We start from the raw sequence: 12,426 nt of genomic DNA, 5'->3' as shown, positions 1-12,426 counted from the left end.
TCGTGTAGAAAATTTTTAGGTTTGCATGGTCTGAACTTTTTTATGGCTTCTTAGGTCTATGTTATACTTAAAAAGGTCTTTCCTCTTCCAAGGTAATAAGTATCTCCCAGGTTTTAGTATTTTTATTATTTCATTTTTTAAAGTTGAAGTCATTGATCTAGCTGGAATTTAGTGTATAAGATTGAGGTAGGGATCCAGTGTGATTTTTTTTTTTTCACCTGCTTTTCCAATTGTCATAATTTATTAAATAATCCCCATGATTTGAAATGCCCCCTACATTTCCCACATGCCCCTGAATAGCAAAACTCTTTCCCTTCATGTTTTAAGTATATAATTAGGTAAAAATTAGGGTTTATAAAACTTTTTAAGAGCACATTGGCTTAAAGTGAGAGATTTGGCAAAAACAATGTTGATACAACTCCCAAGTGTATTCCCTGGTCTAGGACATTCCCTTACAATTAATTCCTCTACTTTCGATACCCTCCTATTGGGTGTTTTCTCCCCATGTTTTCTAAATGTGTAGCAAGCATATACCTGACTCCCCAGCTCTTAAAAGGACTATCGCCACAGTAGTGCGTGGGCCATAATGGAACATGGACAGCCATTTGATGGGCAGGTCAGTTTGGTTCTGATAGCTAACCAGAAATGAAGGAAGAAGATGTTGAACAGTTTCATCACTGACATAAAGTGAAAAGCCCTGCCAAATAAAATTAGCTGGATCCACTGAGAGCGAGCGAGCTGTCAAGAACATAAGCTGAGGGACATTGACTATACTTTGGTATCTACATTGACGTGTGGACTACTATTTTGAGACTTCATGACATTTTTTTTTTTAAAGAATATAAGAGGACATCACGTTTCACATTCATTCTTCCACTCAGGAGGAATTAGGAAGATGACACAATTTATCCTTCTGACAAAACACGATGTCTACACATACAGGCATAGGACTTAAAGACAAGAGATCTGCCAATGTCATAAAATAAAATGTCGTAAAATCAAACCAATGAATGAGGCACTGATGTTTTTTGCTTAGGGACTTCATTTGCCCTTGAAATATATGAATGGAGTTTGGGGTACCTTTAGATTTTATTTGGATTAATAGCGAAATAATAGGTATTCCCCTAACTTAAACTAAAGAAGGTGAGAACCCAGCATTGTTTAAGTAGCCAGAGAAAACAGCCTGGGGTTTAAAACCTGTCAGGATCCGTCCAGAAGAGTTTACTATGCATTCACTTATTTATTCATTTAGTCAGCAAATGATAATTGAGTCAGCGAACAACACAGACAAAAATCCCTGCCCTCTGGGAGTTTACATGTTATTAGGGGGTTGCGGGAGGGGATAGAGACAGTGCGCAAACGTTAGTAAGTTATGTTGTCTGCAGTGACAAAGGACAGAGCAGTCAGGTGCGCCTGAGTGCAGGAAGGGGGTCGTGGCCAGCTGTCTTTGAGATGGTGACAGCATGAGCCGACACTTGTAGGAGAGGTGATCACTCATTATCATCATCCTGCAGGAATCATCTTGACTCAAATTAGGAACATAAAGAAATGCTAAAGAGCCGATAAAACCCCTCACCATTTTTTTCTATAAGTAAGAGTCTTAGGCTTTTCTCTGTTCCTCATAAATCATAGTTTATGAGAATGTGCTTATTTCAAAGCTAAAATACTGCGCTAGAAAGAAAATTTTTAATTATGGACCCCTTTTGTCCCATTCTGCTGTCCAGGATGAATGGTGACGGCTAGAAAGTTCTGTCTGACTGCATTTGTTTCTAACCGGCTCTAGGAATCGGCGTGTGTGAAAGTGGTGGCTGCCGTGAGCATGTGGGATGTGTGCATGGAGAAGGGACACAGAGACTTGGAGCAGTTCGAGAAGGTGCATCGCTACATCAGTGACCAGCTCTTCACACATTTCGTAAGTGACTCTTTCTTCCACCCTCTTTTCATAGGGTGGCCTTCTTCCTGGGGTTCTCGGACATCCAGGTTGTGGAAAAGTTAATTCCACAGAAGACATGCCATGTGCATCAGGAATACCAGTCATCCTCTAGCTCTATCCATATCGGGGTTTTATATTCAGAACAATGGCTTTTAATTGGTTAAAAGGACAGGTTGGGCCTCTGTTATTCAAAGAGATTTTTTATAGCTTGTGATCAGTCTAGTTTGAAGAGACAGAGGAAAACTGGGAAATTTCATCTGGTATCACTGTTGACAACTCTGATGAAAGAAAACAACTATAGGAGTACTAACTTAGAAAGGAATATTTAGTAGTTTCGAAGTTAACCAATGGATCTTTGAGATGGCATGTGCTTCCTTATAAAAACAGTACTAAAGGTCAAATTGTTCTGGCAATTCTAAACATAGATGTGGAATTGTTTGATGATGAGAAAGAGATGAGTGAGGTTTGAAGGTTTCTTGGAAATTTTTGGATGGCTTGAGGCTGAAGAAAGCCTTTATTCACACTTGGGGAACTTACAGGTGTTCTAACAACAGCATCTTACTAAAAGTAATGTACCAAGTACCTATTTATGTTCTTTATGTGGCAATATCCTGCCCCTCAATGTCTGTCCTTCTAAACAAAGAGAAAAATCTTTTGAAAAGTAGAAACAGGTGTTAACAAGTAGTTATGATTAGAAAAGGTATTATGGGTGTACAAAAGCTTCTCTACCTCAGACCTATGTAACAACTACATCTTCAGTTAAATTCAAGCCATGTAGACCTGTGCACATAAGAGGTGATACTGGACAAACTGTCCCATTATCAACTATGGAGCTCAGGTGAGCCCAGCATATTTTGCAGACTCTTTGGCATGTGCATATGATTGGTGAAGGTTTTAAATTGAGAAGTTTTGTAAGATGTGTGAGTCCATCTGGTGCTGGATAAGTAGAACGCCGTTGGATCTGCATGGGTTTAGCTTGTGCGCTGGGAGCAAAGCAGGTGGTACAGGGTATCACAAATCAGCCTGAAGGGTATTTCAGAGAAGGACAAATATATGTGGTGACGGGTGCGGGTGTTCACTGGACTTACCGTGATGATGGTTCTGCAATATATACAAATACTGAATCATTATGTTGTATGTACACCTGAACCTGATGTTATGTCTGTTATTTCTCAATTAAAAACCATAAATATGGGATACGGGACAACTGAGCCACGTGATTTTCTTGTCCCCACAGAAAGAGAGGACAGAGCGGCTTGTCATCTCTCCCCTCAATCAGCTGCTGAGCATGTTCACAGGGCCCCACAAGCTGGTGCAGAAACGCTTCGATAAGCTTCTGGACTTCTACAACTGCACGGAACGGGCAGAGAAGCTAAAGGACAAGAAGACTCTGGAGGAGCTGCAGTCGGCCCGGAACAACTACGAGGCCCTGAATGCGCAGCTGCTGGACGAGCTGCCCAAGTTCCAGCAGTTCGCCCAGGGGCTCTTCACCAACTGCGTACACGGCTACGCCGAGGCCCACTGCGACTTCGTGCGCCGGGCGCTGGAGCAGCTGAAGCCGCTGCTGTCGGTGCGTGTGCGGCGCCGGCGGGCCGGCTGTCCCTCCGTCCGGCCGTCCCTCTGTTCGTCCATCCCTCCATCTGCCCCTCTGCCCGTCTCTCCGCCCGTCTGTCCCTCCGTGCATCCCTCCGTCCATCCCTCCGGCCGACCCTCCGTCTTCCCCTCCGCGCGTCCGTCCCTCCGTCTGTCAGTCCGTCTGTCCATCGTCCCTCTGGCCGACCCTCCGTGTGTCCCTCCACCCGTCCGGCTGACCTTCCGCCTGACCCTCCGTCTGTCCCTCTGCCCGTCCATCCCTCCATCTGTCCCTCCGCCCCTCCCTCCGGCCGACCCTTCGCCCCCCGCCCCCGCGGAGGAGTCTCTGAGGCTCTCCTGGTGTCTTTCTGGGAATGCGCATTTGGGTTGCTTGAGGAATTCTTCGCACTAGAGATTAAATGGGTCCTTGGTCAAGCCCCTCCGAATTCTCCCTTGCCGGTGCCTGTGGCTTCTAAGCCCAGCCCTAACCCCCCCCCCCCCCGCCCCCGCTGGCTGGCCCGCCTGCGGTCGTGCACCAGTAACCCGCCCAGTAACGGGGAGCTGGGTAACAGGGAGCTGAGCCCGAGCCGCCCGTCAGGCCTGCGGGCTTGCGTCATCTCTCTCCCCTCTCTCTCTCTGCCCTGCCCGCCGACTCCAGTCACTTAAAGTCGCCGGCAGAGAGGGGAACCTTACCACCGTCTTCCATGAGGAGCACAGCAGGGTCCTGCAGCAGCTCCAGGTTTTCACCTTCTTCCCAGAGTCGCTTCCGGCTGCCAGGAAGCCATTTGAGAGGAAGACCACGGACCGTCCGGCGGCCCGGAAGCCGCTGCTGGGGCTGGTGAGTGGGGGGCCGCACGGGGGGCTTGGGGAAAGTGGGGACTGTGGGCGGCTCAGGCCCGGCCCGGAGGGGGACTTGCCCCGTGTCCCGGGCAGGCCGCTTAGCCTCGTGCCGTCTCCAGGACCCGGTATCGTGCTTAACATCATCGAGCTCTTACCAGGTTCAAATGAGTTCATATGCGTGAAGCACTTAGAAATTACCTGGCACATGGTGAGCACTGTACAGATAAGCTATCATCGCTACCAATGATGCACCCAGCTCTGTCCACAGATGAGCAGCTTCACAGGAGTTTTAATATCTTATAATAATGCCGAATAAAGGTCATGGAGTTCCCTCATCTGTCCCGGGCTCCGTCTCTCAGTATTCCCGCGCATCACGGCTGCTAAGGCTAGGGACTGCCAGTAGCTTTTTCACACTCGATATGCACCTCAAAATACCTTCTGAAAAGCCTTCTCAGATTTTAGTCTGTACAGTGAATGCAGTTCCTGAAGGATTCATATTAATACTTTGACCAGTTAATTAAGGAAACTGATTTAAGGGTATGTCAATTTTGCCAGGCTTCCCTGTGTTGGATCATGTATTGGAAAAGGTAATTATCTGGGGTGCCAGGGTGGCTCAGTCTGCTGGGCATCTGCCTTTGGCTTGGGTTATGAACCCGGGGTCCTAGGATCAGACCCCGAGTCGGGCTCCCCGCTCAGTGGGAATCTGCTTCTCCCTCTCCCTCTGTCTGCCGCTCCCCCTGCTTGTGTGCTCTCACTCGCTCGCTCTCTGTCAAATAAATAAAATCTTTAAAAAAAAAAAAAAAAGGAGAAAGAAAAGGTAGTTATCTGATACATGGCCAAACCGTTCATGGCTGACTGCTTTCTTACCTGGAGTTACATTCTTTTAGAACTCAATTTTTCCGTATTTTGAAAAGTCGAAAAGGTTATTGATCTCTGTTTACAACATTTTGCTCCATATAATCTCATAGACATTAATTTATATTAGCTTGAAAGGGAGAATCAAATTTATTATTACTTTTATTTTTTATAATTTTTACGAATAGTAATTGTTTTTATAGATGGGGAAGTCAAGATAAAGAAAGTCTCAGTTTTTTCAATTCATATAGCAAAATAGAAGAAGATCTTGTAACATTACTTAGATATTTTGACTCTTTTGGTGGTTCTTTTTTTGGAAGATTTTATTTTTAAGTAATCTCTACACCCAGTGTGGGGCTTGAACTCACAACCCCGAGATAAGGAGTCGCGCACTTTACCATCTGGGCCAGCCAGGTGCCCCACGTGGCACTTTAATCACATTTTTTGGTCACAAGATAAGCAGATGTGAAACTAAGTGTGTGTTAAATTTTCTTAATAGCTACCAAGGCACTAAAACATGAACTAAGATCATGATTTTTACCCAGCTACATGGACTGACTCAGGCACAAAAACATCCAACGGGAGTAGCGAGTGGCTGGCTGTCATTGCCCCCATTTCTGAGACTCAGACTGTGAGTTGGGATTATATATGGCCGCTGGGCTGGTGGCCAGGGAGGGCTTTTGTTGATTGCATCTCTTGTGTTGCCTTTCAGCCAAGTTACATGCTACAGTCGGAAGAACTCCGGGCCTCCCTTCTGGCAAGGTATCCCCCTGAAAAACTCTTCCAAGCAGAACGGAACTTCAATGCAGCTCAAGACTTAGATGTCTCACTTCTGGAAGGTGACCTGGTGGGCGTAATCAAAAAAAAGGACCCCATGGGCAGTCAGAACCGCTGGCTGATTGACAATGGAGGTAGGAATGCTACACCTCAGATTACTCTAACTCTGAATGAGGAAAAAGTTATTTCTGGCTGTACCCGAATCCTGTCTAGGCCAAAAAAAAAAAAAAAAAAAGTCTTTGATTAAAGGGGAAAAATAACCTTACAAGTTCTATCCATCTGGGGAGAGTGTAGTGCCCAAGTCATTACCAAAACAAAACCTGTCTTTGGTTTTGGTTTTATTTGTACAAATTCCAGAGAGGGCTCCATTTCTTACCTTGCAGGATCTTGCCATGCTTTACAGCTCTTCCAGGCCGTGCTTACTGGGGCCTGAGTCCTCTCAACCTGTTCTAAGAGAACCCCAAAATAAGCTGCCCTCTTCCAAGCTCTGTAAATGGGTTTTGAGAGTGTGTGAATTTAAAACCTGTAAGAAAGGATTTTTTGTTTGCTTTTTGAGTTTTTTGTTCCATAATGGTTTTACCTCATGACTGGGAATGATTTTAAAAATAGCTTATAGCTTTTTCTAGTGGGGGGGGGCTTGGGGAGGGTTGTTGGGTACAGAATTTAAAGAAAAGTAACAAGAATAATAATCCATGTAATTTCTCCCTGATTCCAAAAATCCAGAAAGCTCTGAAAAACAAAGGGCTTTTTTTCCAGAACTCATTTGCCAGAACCTTCCCTGATCTGAACTTATTTAGTAGCAAAATCCAAGCAAAGTGTTATGAGGCTGTTTATAATTGTTACTCCTCTCTTTTGATGTGAATAGTCATACATTATAGAAACATTAATGGGTTTAATTTTGAGGCAGTGACCCAGACCCTGCTGGGGATGTCATGCCAAAAACCGTATAGTACTTGATTACTTTTCCCAAATTCAGAAAGTCTGAATTCCAAAATCCATCTGGCCCTCAGCATTCTAAATAAGCATTTTAAATAAGGACTGTGGGCCTATACAATAAACATCTCTGTTCACACTACTGGAATGGAAAATTGTGCCATTCTCAGTTTGAAAGTATTTTGTGACTCCCATCACCCCCATCCCTTCCCGCTTACCCAAAAGAATGGAGATTGGCAGTGGGGAAGGAAAGCAAAGATGGAGGGTGATGGGCAGGGGAAGCCGCTGATGGGTTCACAGAAGGACTCCTAGTAACGATCCAGGCTCTTCAAGAAGCTGTTCTACCCTTGGGGCTTTTATCTACACCACCCTGGTGAGTGGTGGCAGGAAGCCCACAATATTAGGATCAGCTGCTAGACCCTCTACTCCTCACCATCTGCCCAGGCCTCCCCCACCCCCCCCCATTCAGCAGATGTAACAGAGTGTTTTTAGGTACAGAAAACACTTCGAAGATGAAGACGGAGATGGCCCTTGCTCGCATGAAGGTTACCTGCTCTGGGTCCCTGCCTTCACAGATACTTCTTTCTTAATAGTATCAAAAAATGTTCCCGTGGATCAAAGATTTCAGTCTTTTATGTTTAAAAGGTTGAGCTGAGGGCCCTCTCTGTCATCATCTTAGGCAATTTATTAAAGTGATCATGTGCTGTGCATGTGTTGTGTACATACTAACCCCTACAAACCACTTCCTACCTTAGACTGTTCTCACGATATGCCCACCACGTTCCCAGACCAGAAGCAGAGATTCAAGTGCTCTGGATGGCAAAAGGGCCAGCGGCCATCTCTGAGGGGCAAAATCCCTTTTTCCATCCTCAGTGTATCTGAACACATCCTTAGTTAAGTCTCTCCTAGCCTTTGTTTCCATGATGCAGATATCCTGTTAAATTTTCTTCACATGCTCATTCTCAAACCCAGGGCCATTTTATTACTGTCCCCTTGAATCTCCGCAGGGGCTCGCGTCCCTCACGTGTTAGGCGGTCGGTTAGGCCGGGCGGTTAGGTGCTGCCAGGTAGCCACAGAGTTGCGTCTGCACCCACCCACGGTGTCCCCTGGGATTGAGGGTCTCATCTTTTTTGTCCCTAGGCATCTTGTTTTGTGTCTCTCACTACTGACCTAGCTTTTCAACCATAGTTTTTTCTCTGTTGACTCCGCCCGCCATCCCTTCCATTAAAAGCCCTTCGTGTTGATTTTTCCGCCCCGTAGTCAGCACAGGCTTTGTGTACAGCTCCTTCCTGAAGCCCTACAATGCCCGCCGCAGCCAGTCTGACGCCTTCCTTGGCAGCCACTCCTCCACCGAGTCGGAGCCCGGCGGCTCCTCTCCCGGGTTCCCACGGCAGAACTGCAGCAGCACCTTGACCTTCAATCCCAGCATCATGGCTGTGTCCTTCACCTCAGGGTCTTGTCAGAAACAGCCTCAAGATGCCACTTCATTGAAGGAACCGGACCAAGAAACTGCCAGTGCATCCTTAAACTTGGGTTGTTCGGAGAGCAGTCCTTCCAGATGCCCCACAGACCCAGACTCCAGCTCCCAGCCCAGGTCATGGGATTTTCCGGAGGCAGCCAGAGACATTCACCAGCCCGCCCCTGCCCTCAGGAGCTCCAGAAACTCGAGGCATCCAGAAACGGTTGGTCACTCCCTACCAGGGCGAAATGGGCAGGGAAAAGACCTCATGAAAGGGTGCACAAGAACGACCCAGTGTCTGGAAGACAAAAATGAAGAACCAGAAAGCAGGGAGGCAGAAGGCAACCAGGTCAGTGCTCCCTGGTCTCAAGTGTTGGGTGGTAGGTGTAGGAGTGGGGGAGTCCGAGGCACGAGTCCAGTCCCAGGGCCTGGGTGGTGATCTGGACTGAGCTCACGGACAAGTCTTAGAAAGCCCACATGGAAACTCGCTCTAAGAGTGAGCACCTCCAGGGCGCCTGGGTGGCTCAGTCGTTAAGCGTCTGCCTTCAGCTCAGGTCGTGATCCCAGCGTCCTGGGATCGAGCCCCGCATCCGGCTCCCTGCTCAGCGGGAAGCCTGCTTCTCCCTCTCCCACTCCCCCTGCTTGTGTTCCCGCTCTCGCAATCTCTCTCTGTCAAATAAATAAATAAAATCTTAAAAAAAAAAAAAGAGTGAGCACCTCCACACCTTCTGGGCACTTTCTTTGGCTGACACCTTGCAGGCTATTTCTGGGCCCTTCTGCAGTGTCACTGGGCATTTACAAGGTGTTATATTGAAAACCTTTTCCACTCTGCCAGCTCATAATTCCTCATTGTATAAAGTCTGCCGTTTATCCCATCTATTTAGTTTTTTATTTATTTATTTATTTTTATTTTTATTTTATTTTATTTTATATTTTTTCCCCCTGGACTTTAGAAAGAACATTCTGACTCTGTTTCAGTTTTTCTATTCTTTTTATAATGGCCTATTTTTGTCTTATGAATTTGAATATAGCTTTTGTATCTTGAGCATATTAAACCTACCTATTTTAAAGTCACTTTCACATTCACGGCTGAGGAACCCTTGGTTCACCCACTTGTTCGCTTTGCTCCCTCTTGCAGCAGGGAGTTTCCATGGGTGTCTTACACCGTCTGTCTGTGAGCTCATCTCCAGCAGGGTTGCCTTTGAGAGATTCAGACACGTCCTGGGTTGTGCAGGTATTTGCCTCTGCCAAGCTCGGGATTCCAAAAGGCCAGTTTTCACACGAGCTTCTCAGCTCACTCTCTCTGTGCCACATTCCTCAGAGCTACAGATGAGCATAGGGCATGCCTGTTCCTCTGGTGATTCTGTTACTACCCACTGCCCAGGACAGACATCCAAGTTCTCCCATCAGTGGACACTTTTTCTGGACACGTGGAAGGAGAAGATGGCCCTTTTTTCAATTCTGATTTTGTTTAAAAAGCTCACTTCTAGCTTCATTGACTCCTCCAAGTCCTAAGAGTTTGTTTTCATCCTTGTGCCCCCATGGGCCTCATGGCTTCCCCTCCCAATCACTGAACACGACCCGTCTGCCATATTGACTGAAGGTTCCTTCTTCCACTTTTTAAGGCAACTCTGAAAAGAGTAAAAGGATATGAATTTTGGTTTTCTTTGAATCTGCCCTGTTCATTATGGTAGCCACCAACCCTATGTAGCTATTTAAATTTAAGTTAGTTAAAATTAAATAAAATTTGGGGCGCCTGGGTGGCTCAGTCGTTAAGTGTCTGCTTTCGGCTCAGGTCATGGTCCCAGGGTCCTGGGATCGAGCCCCGCATCGGGCTCCGAACACAGTGAGAGAGGGGGAGTGGGAGAGGGAGAAGCGGCTTCCCGCCAAGCAGGATCCCCGCATTGGGCTCGCTGATCAGCGGGAAGCCTGCTTCTCCCTCTCCCACTCCCCCTGCTTGTGTTCCCTCTCTCGCTGTGTCTCTCTCTGTCAAAAAATAAATAAAATCTTAAAAAAAAATTAAATAAAATTTAAAGTTAAGTGCCTCATTCTTACTGGCCATACTTCAAGTGCTTGATAGCCACATGTGGCTAGAGGCTGCCATATTGGGTAGCGCAGGTATAGAACATTCCTATCACCATATAGGAAGTTCTGCTGGACAGTATTGCTCCAAGCAGTTTCCTGTTTCCCAACTCACTTTCTCTCCCTCTCACAGGTCTATTTTGCTGTCTATACCTTCAAGGCACGGAACCCAAATGAGCTGAGTGTGTTAGCCAATCAGAGACTCAAGATCCTGGAGTTTAAAGATGTTACGGGAAATACAGAGTGGTGGTTAGCCGAAGTTAATGGGAAGAAGGGCTATGTTCCATCCAATTATATCCGCAAAACTGAATATACCTGAGCCTATTCCCTCTCCCGTTTAACCTTGCTGCCTTCACTTCCTTCTGCTGAAGGGTTCTGGTGGCCCTGCAAGAGGGCACCTGCTCCTGGGACACCGGCCCCGTCTGCATTGTTTAACCAACCACGGCACGGCGCAGGGCACAGGATGAGTCTTGTTTCCTGACATTGGGTTGTCAACTTTGATGCTCACTAGACTTTCTAGAATTTTAAATGGACCCTGGGGCTTGTGAATGATTCTGTGACCATGAGAAGAAAGGCAAGTCTTGGGTCAGCCTTTGGAAATGAGAAATTTCCAGTGGGAAGACCAGTATCGGATATATGCTGGAAGCTGTGCTCCAGCATGAGAAGATGTTGGCGTGGGTTGTACCATACTGAGTTTGGGGCAGTCCCATGCTCCACGAAACTGACTTGGATGAAGAGAATTCTCTGGGAGCCCTTTTAGACTGCGCCTCTGCACGTGGCAAGAAGTTTGTTGAGATTGTACCAAATCTGGTGTTTCAACGCTTCAGTGTTTAGCACGCATTCACACATACACACCCACCCCTAATTTCTAAAAGTCCCTAAAACACTATCATCTGTAATCTTATTTATTTCAAATACTGCATTTCCAGATCGGCTAGGCAAAATTTAATTGCGTTCTCTTTTTAAAAAGTGTTTAGGGTCTTTACTTCCCTTCAGTCTTTCTATGAATGGGTCTCTTCCCTTTGAGGTTTACAACCTTCTGTCCCTTTCTAACAGTCACCTCTGCTTTATCGAGTCCGTGTGTGATGTCTTCTGGCCCTTCACCTGCAACCCAATAACTGATAGCTTTTCCTAGGAGAACAAGATCAGAGCTCCAGCCACCCCATGGAAAGAGCTCGCCCTACAGTAAGCTGAAACCAATCTGGCCTGGTGGAAGATGGGATGCCTTTCTCCTTCATCCACACTACTGTCCACAGATGCAGAAAGCATAATGCTCGTGTATTGTATGAATGAGAAGCAGTCCCAGAGGTAGCTTATCCAAGACTTGGAAATCAGCATTTTCTGTTTCACCACTAACCTCCATGCTTCAGGGACCGTAGTCTAAGCCAAACAGATCCTAAAGTGCCTGATCGTCCCTCCCTCTCGCCTCAGGAAGATCTTTGCTAATCCTTACACAAAGAATCTCCCCCTGAAAATTCTATTTAAGCAGGGCTCTTATTCTTAAGGTCTTCCCCAGATATGAAGCCTACCTTGGAATAGAAAACTATGAATTTTGTCTTAAAGGGAATTAAGAACACCTTACAGCCCCTGCTCCTTCAAGTGCACCTTTGGTCTTAAAATCCTGATGAGCGGGGAGACACCTGTGGGACCCCTTAGCCCTCTGTGTCTGCGGGTTGGTCAAAAGGCAGCAATGCGAGTCTCCTGTGAACAGTGTTTATATTTAGAGATGTTTATATTTAAGTAGTTATTTTATAAATAAAGGCATTTCTAAGGGCCACGAGTTTGTTTTCTTGATTTCCGTCCACGTGTTTAGCTTGAACCTTATCGGATTTCCGAGGGTACCTTTTGGACAATTCAAAAACGATGGTAAGAAAATAGGGGAGGCTAACTGAAGAAATTCAAGTCAAAAATTCATTTTGTCAAATATAATTTCAACAGAATGACTGTCCCCTCAAAAGATGCCTATGCTGCAGGT

General features: G+C 46.2%; 1 protein-coding gene across 3 annotated transcripts in view; it reads left to right on the top strand.

Moving 5' to 3' along the window:
* LOC110589166 (dynamin binding protein) overlaps positions 1-12,226 on the top strand; it is a 95,908-nt gene extending 83,682 nt beyond the window's left edge. For all 3 annotated transcript variants that reach the window (XM_044916126.1, XM_021699616.1, XM_021699617.1), the window contains 6 exons: positions 1,784-1,912; positions 3,171-3,503; positions 4,164-4,343; positions 5,913-6,111; positions 8,171-8,718; positions 10,585-12,226. In XM_044916126.1, coding sequence (XP_044772061.1) covers positions 1,784-1,912; positions 3,171-3,503; positions 4,164-4,343; positions 5,913-6,111; positions 8,171-8,718; positions 10,585-10,770 — 1,575 coding nt within the window. In that variant the 3' untranslated portion in view covers positions 10,771-12,226. The remainder of the gene's footprint in view (positions 1-1,783; positions 1,913-3,170; positions 3,504-4,163; positions 4,344-5,912; positions 6,112-8,170; positions 8,719-10,584) is intronic.
* The last annotated feature ends 200 nt before the right edge of the window (positions 12,227-12,426 follow it).

Source organism: Neomonachus schauinslandi, chromosome 6, assembly GCF_002201575.2.
Source record: "Neomonachus schauinslandi chromosome 6, ASM220157v2, whole genome shotgun sequence".
Classification (NCBI taxonomy): domain Eukaryota; kingdom Metazoa; phylum Chordata; class Mammalia; order Carnivora; family Phocidae; genus Neomonachus; species Neomonachus schauinslandi.
Note: the sequence above shows the minus strand (reverse complement) of the source record. Positions and strands in the feature narration are given on the sequence as shown.